The 16,764-nt window shown below is 36.8% G+C and overlaps 1 protein-coding gene across 4 annotated transcripts in view; it reads left to right on the forward strand.

Annotated features, from left to right (window-relative positions):
- rabgap1 (RAB GTPase activating protein 1) overlaps nucleotides 1-16,764 on the forward strand; it is a 149,942-nt gene that overhangs the window by 120,938 nt on the left and 12,240 nt on the right. For all 4 annotated transcript variants that reach the window (XM_087270202.1, XM_087270204.1, XM_087270205.1 and 1 more), the window contains 4 exons: nucleotides 912-1,004; nucleotides 3,531-3,641; nucleotides 3,750-3,854; nucleotides 8,724-8,807. In XM_087270202.1, the coding sequence (XP_087126328.1) occupies nucleotides 912-1,004; nucleotides 3,531-3,641; nucleotides 3,750-3,854; nucleotides 8,724-8,807 (393 nt within the window). The remainder of the gene's footprint in view (nucleotides 1-911; nucleotides 1,005-3,530; nucleotides 3,642-3,749; nucleotides 3,855-8,723; nucleotides 8,808-16,764) is intronic.

The raw sequence follows: 16,764 nt of genomic DNA on the forward strand, positions 1-16,764 counted from the left end.
AGGAATACACCTGTCTATAAAAGGTCTATTAAAGGGGCTAATAGTTTTGTCCTTAATGTTCTTAAAGGCTGCTTTTATTCTAACCGAAATAAAACAAACAAGACTTTTTTCAGAAGAAAAATATTATCAGACATACTGTAAAAAATTTCCTTGCTCTGGTAAACATCATTTGCAAAATATTTTAAAAAGAAAAAAAATGAAGGGGGCTAATAATTCTGACTTTAACTGTTTGGGCTAGAATAAAAGCAGTTATTAATTTTTTTAAAAACTTTGCGGACAAAATATTAGCCCCTTTAAGCTAATTTTTTTTTCCGATAATCTACAGAACAAACCATCGTTATATAACTTGACTAATTACCCTAACCTGCCTTGTTCACCTTATTAACCTAGTTAAGCCTTTTAATGTCACTGTATAGAAGCTGTATAGAAGTGTCTTGAAAAATATCTAGTCAAATATTATTTACTGTCATCATGGAAAAGATAAAATAAATCACTTATTAGAAATAAGTTTTAAAAACTATTATGCTTAGAAATGTGCTGAAACAATCTTCCCAGAAAAGAACAGAAATTGGGGAAAAAAATAAACAGGGGCGCTAATAATTCAGGGGGGCTAATAATTCTGACTTTAACCGTATGTGTGTGTGTGTGTGTGTATATATATATATATATATATATACATATATATATATATATATATATATATATATATATATATATATATATATATATATATATATATATATATATATTTCAATTTTAAATTTAAATTTAATTTTAATTTTAAATAATTATTTTCTCGCACTACCACATCTTTAACACATTAAAACCCAATGTTCCAGGGTTAAACTTTTTTGTTTTGGTCTGTCCACATTCAAATAATTTCTCATTTACTTGTGTTTTATATTTAACAGATCAGCCAGAAGAAGCTGAAGAAGTACGAGAAGGAATATCACACCATTCGCGAGCAGCAAGAACAGCAGGAAGCGCCGATCGAGAGATATGAGGTAGATTTTAACCTTCATTCGTCTGTGCATCTCTGCCGGGAGTTACACATCTGCATTCATAACTGCGTGCATATGAATATTTACATGATCCATTTGGGTGTGCGTGCGTTTGCTCATATGCGTTTAATCTCGGCCGAGATTTGGTTCTCCCTCTCAATCAGAGCTGGTTTTCTACTCTGCGTCGAGCTAAAACTCATCTTCCGCCATCCCCATCCTGTATCTGGTGCTATTAGCATATGCGCTTTGTGCTTATAATGAGCAGCGATGTGAGACGAGGTCACCGCTGGGCTCAGAGATGATGCAAAAAGGGCCAGATGGATTTCTGATATCAGCTTCCTGCCAGTCAACTGTTAGACTGAGATCCGCGCATGAGGAATTACTGTGATCATTTGTACCTGTCCGTCAGAGTTGGAAATTTACACACACACACACACACACACACACACACACACACACACACACACACACACACACACACACACACACACACACACACACACACACACACAGAGCACATTTCACACATTAAAAGAGCAGTACAGTTTACTGAAAATACAATGCTGTTAGAAGTTTGCAGGATCACAAATAAAGCCATAAATCAAAGTACATTGGAAATAGTTTGCTGGAGAGTGAACTTTAAAATTGAACTTTAAATCACAACTTTTTGTGTTATGCCATAAATCAGGTGCTTTCATGGTTTTAAAGTTAAAAAGATACCTTAAAGAGTAATTCTTGAAAAAATTAATGAATCTGACAAAGAATAGATGAGTTATTGAAGTAAACTAAATCTGCATAATGCCAAATTGTAATGCAATAAAAAGTGTGTGTTTCTGAAGCAGTTGTGCAATTTCAGTGAAGTTCAAATGCAATAGAGTTAGCAATGATATTAACAGTGATCAAATGATTAACAAAACAGAGCTAAACAATACATGACCGCTTTGCCAAGACTAACAACATAGTTGTTATTTAAAGGTACAGTTAACAATAAAATAAAATAAAACTGTAAATTACTTACTCTTTACTTGTTTCAAACCTTTATGAGTTTCTTATTTCTGTTTTACACAAAAGAATATACAGGGCTCGGCCTATAAGAGTACACCCCTTACAAATCTCTCTTTTAAATTAATATTTACTATATGATTCTATATTGAAATTATTTTATATAATGTTAAAGTCAGAATTATTAGCCCCCCTTTAAATTGTTTTTCTTTTTGAAATATTTCCCAAATTATGATTAACAGAGCAAGGAAATTTTCACATCGAGTCTAATAATATGTTTTCTTCTGGATAAAGTCTTATTTATTTTTTATTTTGCCTAGAATAAAAGCTTTTTTTTTTTTTTTACTTTTAAACACTATTTTAAGGACAAATTATTAGCCCCTTTAAGCTATATTTTTTGATAGTCTACAGAACAATCGTTATACAATAACTTGCCTAATTACCCTAACCTGCCTAGTTAACCTAATTAACCTTGTTAAGCCTTTAAATGTCACTTTAAGCTGTATAGAAGTGTCTTGAAAAATATCTAGTCAAATATTATTTACTGACATCATGACAAAGATAAAATAAATCAGTTATTAGAAATACGTTATTGAAACTGTTATCTTTAGAAATTTGTTGAAAAAGTATTCTCTAAAAAAGAGATTCTTTGACTATGTTTTGGATTATTGTCTTGCTGAAATGTCTACCCTGGATTCATCTTAATCATTCTGGTAATATAGACATTGTACTGAAACAGATAATATTAATTTACACTGATGAAGGGCAGGGGCTTGCTGAAGAACTATTCAGAGATGTCAGCTGCTGTCTGGGCATTCACTGCCTTTCTACATCTTTCTTTTTTTCATGTGTACTTCATGTGTACTTTTCCCCTGTGTCATATCACTGTATTACTCATAATTTCATTTGTAAACTAATTAATGTGGATCCCTTAGGTTATTACCAACGTCCTGCGAAAATTTCAATTCAACGACATCCTTAGAAATATTCTTTTTTCACATAGTTTTCTGAGAGGAATTGTGACTTGATCAATACTTATTTTCCCCACTGTATATCTGCTAAAGGGCATTTACATTAATTATTGTCTTATTTTTTAAGTGTTGTCTTATATATATATTAAATTTAATACCTGTAATTTCAATGTTAAATAACTATAAATAACTATCCAACAGTATGTTTATTATTAATAGTATTATAACTAATATCACTGTTAAATGCATTGCGTTTGAACTCTGTCATTCCTTCACTGAATATGTAGAAAGGCTTTAGAAGCACACATTTGCATTATTATTCATGTCATAAAAAACTCTCGCTCTTTAAAAGTGTCTCTTGATCTAACAGCCAGAGGACTGAAAGTCCAGTCAGTGGTATGTAAATTGCTTTCTGACATATTTCCCTTCAACTTGTCAATTTTTAATCAGGTTTCTTCTCCAAGGTTCCTTGTATTCCCAGCACAGTTAACCATTATAGTGACAGTCACAAGACACTGATGGAGTCACACGCTCACACTCTCTCTCTACTCTCTAGAGAGAAAACCGGCGGCTACAGGAAGCCAACATGCGACTGGAGCAGGAAAATGACGATTTGGCTCACGAGCTGGTCAGCAGTAAGATTGCCCTGAGGAAAGATCTGGACAACGTAAGCTTTTGAGCCCATTTTAAAAATGATTTCTTTCTTTTTAAGTTTCTGACATGGCTTAGACTTCTGGTATGTACATTATAACTTTGTGTGTTTTTTTCCTCTTAGGCTGAGGAGAAAGCAGACGCGCTCAACAAAGAGCTTCTCATCACTAAACAGAAACTGGTGGAGTCGGAAGATGAGAAAAGACGACTGGAGGAAGAGTCTGCACAGGTCAGACACTTCCTAAAACATCTGAAACACATGCTCTTTTAGGCAGAATAGTTCGTAGTGGCATGCTGTGGGAATGGTGCACTGACAAACAAATTGTCACCAAATCAAAACTCTTTATTTGCACTCATTCTTTGAATTGCAGCTTAGCTCAGTCTTTTTCTCAGTATCATGAGGTGTCTTGAAAAGTGTGGATTATATATAGTATTGAAGGTGTTCAGAATGGTGTTGTACTGTACTTTTTTCCCCTTTACCATTTACTTACACAATTTAAACATTGTTAACATAATTCTGTGTTAAAAATGCAATTATAATAGTTATATATAATAAAAATATAATATATTTTTAAATGCTTTAACTTCACCTGAAAGCTAAATATTTGTCTAATTATTAATAAAATTAAAGGAATAGGAAATTCTGTCATCATTTACTCATCCTTCACTTGTTCCAAGCTTTGTGTTGAACACAAAGGAAGATACACTGAATATATTGGGAAAAGCCTTTTGACTTCCATTGTGTATTCTGTTTCTACTATAGATGTCAGTGGCTGTTTTTTTTCCCATCAATGTTCAGAATATCTTGTTTTGTATTGAGCAAAACAAATTCATAAACATTTAGTACCACTGAGTAAATGGTGAGGGAATGTTTTCCAAAACTAAACTTTTCGGGTGAACTATCTCTTTAAATGAAATAGCTCTGCATGTTATTATCTTTGTTAAAACAGTGACAAAGAAATTGCCAGGGAAGGACTACATTATGTGTGGTGAGCGGACTGGTGCCTTTGGCCCCGTTTACACTAGTGTGTTTTAGTTTTAAAACGGCGTTTTAGAATGAAAACGATCCGCGTCCACACTCGCGTTTTACACAGCGTTTCTGAACTGCTCTCCGTCCACACCAAAACGCTGAAAACGCACATCACGTGACCACACACACTCTCTTGGGCAAGTGCTGCAGCCCATCTACCCAGATAAGAGCTGTGCTAGTCGGACTTCTCATCAAGCATCTCCCGCTGGATCTAATCTCACTATATTTATTAAATGGGAAATTTCATTCATCTTGTTGTCTTTATCTAACGACATATTCCCTGACTTTGGTCATTGGAATCTATTACTTGTTCTCAGGTAACGTGTTTTGGCTGAGCGCAAAGATAAGTTAATGATTATTGTAACCACGTAGCCTACATTCTGTATATTGACTGATCGCTAGCCTTTATTTCCTATAATGTATTGACTTATTGTATGTTATACTTTTATAATGGCCATTATCGATTATTAAAACTGATATTCAACAAAAGAGAGGGGATGTTTTGTATTTTCACTGAAATTGAAAGGAGACAGTTGTTATCGGCTCCGTTTAGTTATAAATATCCACACAGTGAATATGACGCTCATATATGCAGCACGGCGCCTCAACATTTCTGCTGTCTGTTAAGTTGCTAATATTAAAATGAAAATAGGCAGTTCCTTAAATCATGTTTACATTTTATTGTTGAGAAAGTGAAACAACGTAGCCAGGGTGATGTGAATGAAGTTATAAAGTACACTGTTTCCTTTGAAGATTTACCCGTGTCCTCGGTATAGTCTGTTTTCCATATCAAACTGAGAAGAAGAGACTGCAGCCTTGATCAAACTTGCGAAGTCTGAACTTACAAGGAGAGGATGCAGGACTGAACTGTGTGTAACGTTAGGCTACTTAATATTGAGAAAAAGCCCCAATCAGAGAGACGAATGTCTGCAGCCCCGCCTCCGTTTTCAGATGCCTCTGTTTTCCATCATCCACACTGAGACGGAGCAGCAGCATTTCAGAATGAAAACGGCCCCTCCAGCGTTTTCGAAACGCTCCGTTTTCGGCCCTTGAGAACTCCGGCGTAGTGTGGATGGATGGCGTAACCGTAGCAAAGCTTATGCGTTTTCAAACTAAAACGCATTAGTGTAAACGGGGCCTTTGTCCTGTGGCTGCTGTTGCATCATCCAAGTGGATGCTGCACACTGGTGGTGGTGTGAAGAGACCACCCCTCATAATTGTGAAGCGCTTTGGGTGTATGGCAATACACAATAAATGCGCTATATAAATGCACATTACATCACTCTATAAATACCTGGATGATGCACTTATTCAACTGTTAAAAAGAAGTGTGGAATGTTGGACACTTCACGCACTCAACAGCCGCTGCTTTGAACACATAGCTGAAGGGGCGAGCTTTCAGGCAATGATGTTGGATTAGCTTATTTATTTGGGATTGTGAAAACCAAGTGCTTCTATGAGAATGGTTATACTGCCTCTCGATGGTGAATGAAGGCAGTTATACTCATGGCAGGTATTATTTGGTAGTTTTGTTTGGTTATTTATTTTACTAGTTTTGCAATCGTCTAATGTCATCCGGGAAACGGTTTGAATTTCCGATTGTTAAAAACACTGTTAGTGTTCCATTTGGGATGACACTAAATTCATATACCATGCTGGTGAGTGTGTAAGTGCATAGTGGATAGTGTGCCATTTGGGACGCAATTTTCATTCTTATGAGACACTTCTTTTCACATTTTCACTGTTTCACAACATTAGTCCTGTTTTTTTAATTTATTTATTATTATATATATTTTTTTTCTTAATCTATGGTAACACACAGGCGCTTGAAGCTTTGCCCTCTTTTGAAAAAGCATAATCTCAATTGAATGTAAAGTGACAGTCATCAAAACGGCACAATTTGAAACAAAGCCTAAAAGGGCCAGTTTCAAAGAGATATAAAACAATATTTGTGAGGTGTTTTGAGCTGAAACTTCACATACACACTCTAGGGACATGAGAAACTTATTTCACATTTTGTAAAAATGAGCATGTTACATACTCTAAATTTTGCATTGCTCTATAAAGCACGCCAGACCTGTAACAATAGATTTAAAAAAATTACATGAAATAAGACACCCTTAAAGGGCGTCATGGTGGCACAGTGGGTAGCACGATCACCTCACAGCAAGAAGGTCGCTGGTTCAAGCCCCGACTGGGTCAGTTAGCATTTCTGTGTGGAGTTTGCTTGTTCTACCTGTGTTTGCATGTGTTTCCTCTGGGTACTCTAGTTTTTCCAACAGTGCAAAGACATACACTCTAGGTGAATGGGGTAAGCTAAATTGTAGTGTATATGTGTGAATGTTAGAGTGTATGGGTGTTTCCCAGTGTTGGATTGCGGCTGAAAGGACATCTGCTGCGTAAAACATATGCTGGATAAGTTGGTGGTTCTTTCGCTGTGGCGACTTTCGATTTATAAAGGGACTAAGCTGAAAAGAGAATGAATGTGTGAATGAATGAATGAATAAAAGACACCTATAAAATTAATGAGGAGCCTGAAGTCTCATCTCCTGTTCAAAAGAAAACAACCACAAAGCTGATTGACCAGAGAAATAACGTAAAGTCAAGTTTATTTGACATTTAAATTGAAAAAAAGAAATAAAAATCTTGCAGAGGGAAAGCTAAAATAACAAAAACTCAACAATTACTAAGTTTTAAATCCTCTTACCTGCACATAAATAAAAACAAATTAAACAACAATTACTTACCTTCCTACTAACCACAAAGCATGATAAAACTTAAAGCACCCTCCCTATCACATGCATCTCTGTACATTGGTCTTAATAGTTTAACACCCAGTGTCAAATTCCACAATATCCCCAAACAAGCACAACATAAGTTCTCACAAATAAACAAAACAAGACAGGAGAGAGGAGACTCTCTGAACGATCTTCCAGTCTGGTTTAAATGAACTTCACCAACACACCGACAAGATTAGGTGTCAACACCTAATTCACTGCACCTTTATACGTTCATAAAGAAACTTGTCAGAAAGACAGTGGAGAGAAAAAAACCACAACAAAAAGAAACTTCAAATCAAATAACTTTTCTTTTATATTATTGCTTAAAAAAACACAGCATTATAGGTAGGGCCAGACAGAATCTGCAGACATGTTTTTGCTATTTCTGTAGAGAATTTTGTAATAAATCTGTGGATTTATGCAGAATGATTTTGAACTTTTATTTAAGGTTTACAATGCAAAAAGCAAAGCATTGGTATAGCATTTCTTTCATATAATAAATTTACTAAAAGACAAAAAATATTACTTTACAAACTTTATTGTAAATAAATCAAATGAACATTTTTCGATTAGTCAATATTATTACTGAACTTAATTTAAAACTTAATAAATATACATTTACACATATTTAAACAAATAAATAGACTCAATGATGTGCTAAAAATATGCAGAAATCTGTGGATTTCTGCGCGCGCATATTCTGTGTGGGCCTAATAATAGGTCACATTTAAACAAATCTTTTAAATAAAGATTCAAGTCATCTCCTCAGTAAATCCATAATGAGTAATGGTTTACTATATTTATGTCAGAGTTTATAGTTTATTCTTTAATATCATAGAACGAGAGCAAACTCACAGTATGCTGGATGTGTGTTTGAATTGATTGTTTTGAGGCTGTGGAACAGTCTAGGCGGTGCACACACTTGTCCTAAATCGATGTCCTCCAGAGGGGACACTTGGCTTAAATATAGTATCGTTGTAATATGACTGATTTCTATTTAGTTGAAAAAGCAGAAGAGTTTATAGACCATTTTGAAGGATGTAAACAAAAACAATGGTCCCAACATATTTCCTGTTTTACTTTTTTTAATTTCTATAGCTTCCAAGAATCCAAAAAGAGTCACATATTGATAAATGATGTTATGATTGTTGTTTTAACATCAGTTTTGATTGAATTGCCTCTTGTTACAGTTATAAAATACTTTCATAACGAGCAGAAAATGTTTATCGGCCAATGACAAGACCACATTGAAATAGTCTATAACTTGCGTTTACATCTGTGTTTTCAGCTGAAGGAGATGTGTCGGAGAGAGCTGGATAAATCTGAGTCCGAGATCAAGAAGAACGGCTCCATCATCGGCGAATACAAACAGGTGAAGACACACACTGACTTGCATGGCCCGCTGGTCCTGTTTGAGATTCCATGGGCCTTCTATCACTGTAATGAAGTCCACTATGCCTCTATTAGGACACTGTGGCCGTACCAAACTCTAAATCACTTTAAATGGTCCAGTCTCTGTCATGTCTCATCTTAAAACACCCCATCATCCAATTAAACGACCTTCATAAAACTCTTAACTGAGGCACTCGATAAATGTGCATTGCTTTTACAGTAGGTTTTCCTTGCCCTGCCAAATATTTGCCTGATTTATTTTTATGCTTGCTTTAGTTTTTGTCTTCGGCAGCTCTTCTAAAAGTGATCTGTTGAGCTGGTTAACCTCGGTGATTCTAAACCCATATTGCTCATAATTTATCTGTAAGTCAGCGCGGTTTGTAATCTGATGTTTCACAGTGCTAAACGCAGGGTTTTTACCTTTTCATCAATATTTGCGGTATAATTATCCAATGTACAATTATTATTTTTTTTTTATCAGAAATTATTGCCATGCCCAGATACCTTGACCCATGTGAATTAATGTATTTCTTGTGGGGGAAAAAAATAGAGTCTCCACGCAGTTCCCCTCTCGCTTCTTCAAAAAAAGAAAAAGAAATACTGTGTCCGTTGATTCGAACTGATCCTGAACAGAGACTGGCAGTATGTCAAAAGTATGAACACACACCATTGAAAACAGCATACAGTAGGCTACAGCAGTGGCTCTCAACCATTCACCAAAATCAGTTTTTGTATTCCTCACTTCACGTTTGTCATGAAGACGTTGTGAGATAAAGTTGACAAATTTGTTTTTCATTCACACAGTGGCTCTTAATTGTCAAAATATTTGCTACGAATGCAAAAAATAGAAAATCTTATTTCTTTTTAAATGATGAATTTTCTGAAGCAGTGTGTAAATAGGATTAACACTACATTAGGTCATTTTTTTATGCACTAAAATTTCAGACGGAAAATGTAGGTAAACTGTTGCATGATAATTTTAAGTATTGGTGACTGCTACTGGCTTTTATCAAAGACAAGTCTTGACACTTGTATAGTATTGAATGGGGAATAGTGTAAATGTCAATATGGCGAATTAAGCCCCGCCTATTAACCAAGGAGCCAATCGGCAATCACTATAGAAAAACGTTTCATCGGGGAAAAGCTTGGACCAGATGTGAGATTTTACGACAGTTTTGATGGTCAACATATGCACTGGAATCTCAGCGATCACTACCTGAACAGACATATTAAATATATCCACATATTTGAAAGCTGTACTTTTAATTGAGCCAAATGCACTTGAAAACAGAAGTTTTTTGATTTTGTAATTTTTATGAAACAAACGCAAGGTACAATCCATACTGTCACACACACATTACAGCAACTACTTAAACACCCATAAACTTGTAAACATAGTGTTCATGTCATTTCTGGAGGAGATTCACCATCTGGACCAAGTTTTATCTTTAGAAGAGCAGCACGATCTGATGATCATTATCCAGATGATGATAATATGTAGTATGGCCATAAATATGGTTTGTGTCGTTATCTCGTTTCTTTCGAGTGCGCATGCGCAATTGCTCCAGCACCTTGAAAAAATGCTGATTTTGAGACGGTTGTTGTTTGATTTTAATGATGATTCCAAATATGTAATGTAAATGTAAGCTTGGCAAACAGTTTTGGAGAATTTGATGCTTCCCAATTCAGACAGAATGCCCAAACATACTGCCCTAGTGGCGTTTCAAAAATAGCCGCTAAGTGAAATGACTTGCCTTAAAGGGGCTTTGCTTTTATGCTGCAAGGATGAAAAAAAGAAAATTGACCATTTCTTTACTCCCGCTTTCATGTTTTGCAACATTGTTTGATGTTATTTTCACCCACAAGCAAACACTGAAACACCAGTTTTACTATGTGTTGTGTTTTGCCCAAAGATTGTCAGTTTGAGGCATGTGATTGTTCATCATTTAGTTGTGATATCCAAACACTGCATCATTTCATAGAGTACACGTTTGGCATCAAAATTTATAAAAGCTGTACAGTTTTCATAGCCTTGCGGTAAAATCTGAAGACGTTAACTTCTTTACCCAGTGCTTAATTTTTAAATGAACAATTTCTGGAACAAAACCTGGAAATAAAAGTCACCACGGTGATAACTCGGAAAAAAAAGCATCACATTTCTGAACAATCTTTATTAATTTGTGCCATACATGAGTCATTTGTGCAAAAAAAAAAAACTGTCTACAAAACATAATTTTTATGGAACATCACTGTTCAGTTTACTAACACTATTGACATTCATTCCCTTTGCTATGTGCCATGTAAAAAAAAAAATTAAATGACAATTCAAGAAGAGCCCACAGCCCTCTACTTCATGTTTTTGGCTCACTTGAGATCGCTTTGCTTCAGTCTCCTGCTATCCTGATCCAGGGGCTGTAGTTCCATCTTTTCGAGATCTCCTTTGACGAAGCTTATTATCTGATTTACTCATGTTTATAAAGAATCAAATAATGCTTGACTGCCTCTGCAAAAATCTGACTTTTCCAGAACAAGACACGACAAGATCTTGCTCAAATTAAGCTTAAGTTATAAGAAAGCTGCAACTGTATCACTAAGAAATCTAATCCAAGGCTTTTAAAGAACCACCATTTTCTTCAGACCTTTCTGCTATTATTCTTTTGATTACCTTTTAGGTTTTTATTTTCAGTCATGTAACTTCTCCTAAATAAATGATCATTAGCCTGGAAGAGACAAACCACAATACATCTTATGTATTTAAAAGCCTCAAGTGCTATTGTTTGGTGTATGCGCATATTTTATCTGGTCTTTTTCTTCTGCTGTTCCTCCTGGCTGGAAGTCTGTCAGCCGTTTGAGCCGTATGGTTGAAATTTTGGCACACTGATTAGGGTTTCAGTATCCCAGCTGGCAATTATGGTATCAGTGTCTCGAACAGTCCTTCTCCAGCAGCGTTGGCATGAAATAGAAAATTGCTGGTCTTAATGTCAATTATTTATCCGTGCTTGCATTTCAATATCAATTTTTTTACTTGACAGTTTTTAATCAAGGTGGCATGGTGGCTCAGTGGTTAGCACTGTCACCTCACAGGAAGAAGGTCGCTGGTTCAAGTGCCAGCTGAGCCAGTTGGCATTTCTGTGTGGACTTTGCACTTTCTCTCCTTGTTTGCTTGGATTTTGTCTGGGTTCTCTGGTTTCGCCCACAGTCCAAAGACATGCACTATAGGTGAATTGGATGAACTAAATAGGCCATAGTGTATAGAGTGTGTTTGAGTGTAAGAGTGTATAAGGGTTTCCCAGTACTCTACTGCGTAAAACATAAGCCGGAATAGTTGGTAGTTTATTCCGCTCTGGTGACCCCTGACAAATAAGGGACTAAGCCGAAGGAAAATTATTGAGTAAATGATTTTTAATAAAAAAAAAAGACTCAGAAATGATTCAGTGAAACTGCTTTATCCAGTGCGTCTTCTGTCCTCTAAAAGCTTAATTAAAATCTGCCTTCATCCAGTCAACAACAGATTGATGAACGAAGTCCCTTGCGCAAACCTACATAATATTAGCCTGATTCTGGCATGATTCATTTAATGTTGAGTGTTGTGGGAATTTGTGAGCAGCAGTGGGTGCCAGGATATAAAAATCAATCATTTAATGTTGTGAAATGTGTCCTGATCAACAACATCTGGCATGGTGATTGGAGTGTTTAATGCTGTCCTGACAAAAAAAAGGCATTTTTGGACCTCCACAATAGGTTCGGTCATTTTTGACATGTTTTTTTTTTTGTTGTTGTTGTTGTTGTTTTTTTTTTTAAACAGTAGAACATTCCAGAAGCGATCAGTGACATTGAGAATGAACATTTAAAAACCGACATTTTAACATTTAATTTCCTCCTCCAAAAAGTAATGAAGATAAAATAAATGAACATACAAAACATAAATAAATAATTAATAACTAGTCACGTTAAGGATCTAGACCAGGGGTCAGCATCTATTGTGATCAAAAGTGACATGTTGGCCCTTCTACCACCTAATAAATTTAGTTTGTAGCGGCAAAGCATATTTGCCATTAAATTACATTATTATCAGGGTTCCCGGGCTTCTTAAAAGAATTTAAATTTCAGACATATGGATTCAAGACCTGAAAAGTACTTAAAAACAAACATGAAAGTCCATGAATTAAATTTGAAAGAATTTGAAAGAAAAATGCCAAATTCTTGTACAACAGCACTGACAAATAACGCACATTTTATCAATACCTCAGACACCGCATTTGACTATCATCAGCATTGCATTCAACAAATTTGATTACCCTTCTTTGAACATGACTTTTAAAAAAAAAAGTCAAAGTTTTTGAAAATTGCTCTAACATTTGTAACAAATTTTAAGTGTAAGTGAAATGTTAAGTTTTCATGGCTGTGCTGGGGTGAAAATTAAAAAGGTTCTTCTGGGAACCCTGTATAATGACACAATATAGCTAACATTTCTCAATCTCATTCAATACAGGTGAGGAAACCCCATTATTTCATATCCAGATCATTGCCTCCTGAGACTAGGCTGCATTTACACTGCATGGTTCAAGTCACTCAGTTACCTTTTTTTTCTCCCATGTGGCACAGATCAAATGTACATGTAAGCAGGAACAAATCACATGGACTCAGATTTATTAAAATCAGATTCAGGCCTTGTGTATTTGTGATAATTTATACAAATATAAATCGGATCCATGCCCTTGTGTCTGCAGTGTAAGCAGGTAAATGGGATTTTCACCTGTCAATGTGAAACGCGCATCATTAAAAACCATAAGGACGTCAGACTGACGCTTTCAGAACAGACTTCAGTAGAGTCGCAAACCTTAAATCTCATACACGTGGACTTAAAAGGCTTTTATATTGTCATGTAGCACAAGTATTTAAGCATATTAACAGCAAGAGCAAAAGAGAGCGCAATATCTGCCACGTAACCAATTTAAACTAATATAAAACTACTGCATACATCACGTGTATAAATCATGTCATGGACATTACATTAATACCTACTGGTTTAAAAAAGGCCTAGACTAAAAGAAAATGACCAAATGAGAACTTTTCTGTCATAAATTTTAGTAAAACAACGACCCTGCAAACAGATTAGATACAGGAACGGAGAAAAGGACGGTTTTATTATCAGCGTCAGTCAGCGCCCGCTCTTTTTTTTTTTCCTGCTCATTGCCCCTTTGCCGTGTGCAGTGTAAAAGATGATGTGAGCAGGTCACCAAAAAAATCGGATACAGTCACAAAATCAGAATCGACTATCAAGATCTCCAGTGTATATGCAGCCTTAAATGCATTCATGCACATATAGTGTAAAATGTCTGTTTATCATTGCAGTCATGTTCACCTTAATTAGTTTCCAACCTCCCTTCCATCAGGACATTATTCAATTCAACAACTTTAAAGAGAATTATTGTTTGCACTTATCACATTAATACATACAGTAAATGTCAGATGTCTGCAATTCTGCACACCTGTGATTCTAACCAATAGGAGCACAGAAGCTTTTACCTCAAGATATTCTGCTGCTAGTCAGAATGAGTAAAATAAAAATCGTACTCTCCGATGATGACAAGACAGCTAGCACAAAACACAGTTTTTATTTACTATTTCTGTTTTTGGAAGTCAGGTACTAAATCCACCTTTTTCCAACAAACATATAAGTTCAAGCTGGAGCTCATGTATGTTTAAATGCTGATGTGATGTGTGTGTTGAGCGTAGAGGAGAAGCTGGCCTGAAAGTAGCACCTTCAGTGCAGTATGAGAGCTTCTCTGAAAAATAGTTGAGCTGCTGTCCCTGCAGAGCTCATTTTAATGGGGCCGCTGACAGCATGATTCATGGTGGAGCATGATAATGGTGTCCTCTGAGCTGAACCAGCTCTGTCTCATGCACACACACACACACACTCGCACTCTTATTGCTTCCATGAGCCAGACAACACACAATGAGCGTCAAAGGCCTGCAGGTATCGCGCTGGACAGCTTCCCAGTGTGAAGTGAACACACATTCACACAGAAGGCTCATTAGTGCGAGGAGGAAAGCTTTAACACATCTGCCGTCTGAAGACAAGGCTGGCAGAACACAAAGCCGGAACATAAAAGAAAACTTTCTATACAATGTTTCAGGCGCCATTCAAAAGTCGTTCGCAAATAAATACATTATTCCTGACTGACATCACTGGAGCGCAAACTGCGTCTGTAAAAATTTTGTTTAATGAAAATATAAGCCATGCATTTGTTTGTTTGTTTGTTTGTTAGCTAAATGAGTGGCTCATATTTGAGTTGTTGATGTTATGTTGCATTTTTACTGTCACACATGACAGAAATGAATATAATAAGTACACCTGCCAACACTCCTTTTTTTTCTCTGCGAATCTACTGTTTCAGACCCATCTCCCGCCAGCCCCCTATTTTGTATTTTCTCTCGTAATTCCTGGTTTGCTACAGTCTGTAACACCACCAGGTCACCAACTTTGACAGCCACTCGAAACCCGGTCCATATTACAGTGACTGTTATTATTGGTCATCTTTATCAGGCTTGCATTTGCAAAATGGGACCCTTTTGGTGGTCGTGGTGTACAACAGAACGTTTCAAACGACGTCATTTTTACTCGGAAATGCAACCCAAGCTCATTCTGAAAACGAAGTCTTGCGAACGTTTCTGGGGACAGCTGAATACGTCCCGGCAGGTATGTACGGCCGCGTTTATTTTTTTCAAGCAAACGCTAAGGGGCGGTGTGACGCTGTTCCCTATCGCGCTTGCCGGCCGACCGGCCTGCCTGCCGACCACTTACCTCCTTGTGGAGGGTTTCCCCGTTTGTCCACTCAGCTCACCGTGTAGGCAGGCTCGAGATGCAGAGAGAAGTCGACCATGGCGATCAGTTTCGAGTCCAGGGAAGAGCGGTTCCAGCAATCACGTAAGACAAAAACAGAATCCCAAAAATTAAGTGAACAAGTTTCGTAACAGGGTGAGAACGCGGTGAAATCCGAAAACGCGGTAGAAAAAAAAACCCAGGGCTTTTCTTTTTTTGGACGGCTTTTTGTAAACTGTTGCTCGGGTTTAGGGAAGCGAGCAGGCGGGCGGGTCGATCGGTAAAATTGGTTGGGTTCAGGGAAGGAGGAGGGTGGGTCGGCCGATTGGCCGGTCGCGCAGTCAATCATCCTGTCAGTCGGACAGCGGCCTCTGGTGGGTTCACATGAGAACAGCGCGGGCGCGAACCACACTCGCGAGAGGCGTCTGAGACGCGAAAAAGTGCACAACAGTGGCCTCTCACGAATTTGCGAAAACAAAAACTGCAGCCCTACGTACCCGCCAGGACGTATTCCGCGGTCTCCAGAAACGTCCACTGGACTACGTTTCCACAATGAGCCCAGGTTGCGGAAATGTCTACAGTAAAGCCACACGGTTCTTTCACATATCACATGAGAAGAACTTCTCACAAAACAGATGCTTCATACTCATAAATACTTGTGGATAAATGTTTATTACCAACCTTTCTATAAACTTAATTTGATTATAACTGTATAAAATAAAATTAAACATGGCAGTTTTAGGTTGCAGAAGCATCATTTGTTGCAGTTTTTTCCAGCTTCCCCTTTGTTTTTTCAAGCTTCACTCTCACGTTTGTCCTTTCTTAAAGGATCAGATATCAGAAGCGCTTCAATAATCTCGCGCACGTTATTAATTTTAATTTATTAATTTATTGAGCTAAACAAGTTAATTCATTTAATTATAGACGCGCGACGAGCTCTCTGGAGAAAGTGAAAGCACACACACGGGCTCTTAAAATATCAACAGGACACAGCAGATTTTGTTATTCTTGGCTTTTTGGCTGTTCATCAAGACAGCGACAAGGTTTGTTTGAGCTCGGGTCGACCATGGCTTGTTATTTTATGCATATAGTATTACAGTGTAATGCC

This window comes from Danio rerio, chromosome 10 (assembly GCF_052040795.2).
Source record: "Danio rerio strain M-AB ecotype USA chromosome 10, GRCz13ab, whole genome shotgun sequence".
NCBI classification, from domain to species: domain Eukaryota; kingdom Metazoa; phylum Chordata; class Actinopteri; order Cypriniformes; family Danionidae; genus Danio; species Danio rerio.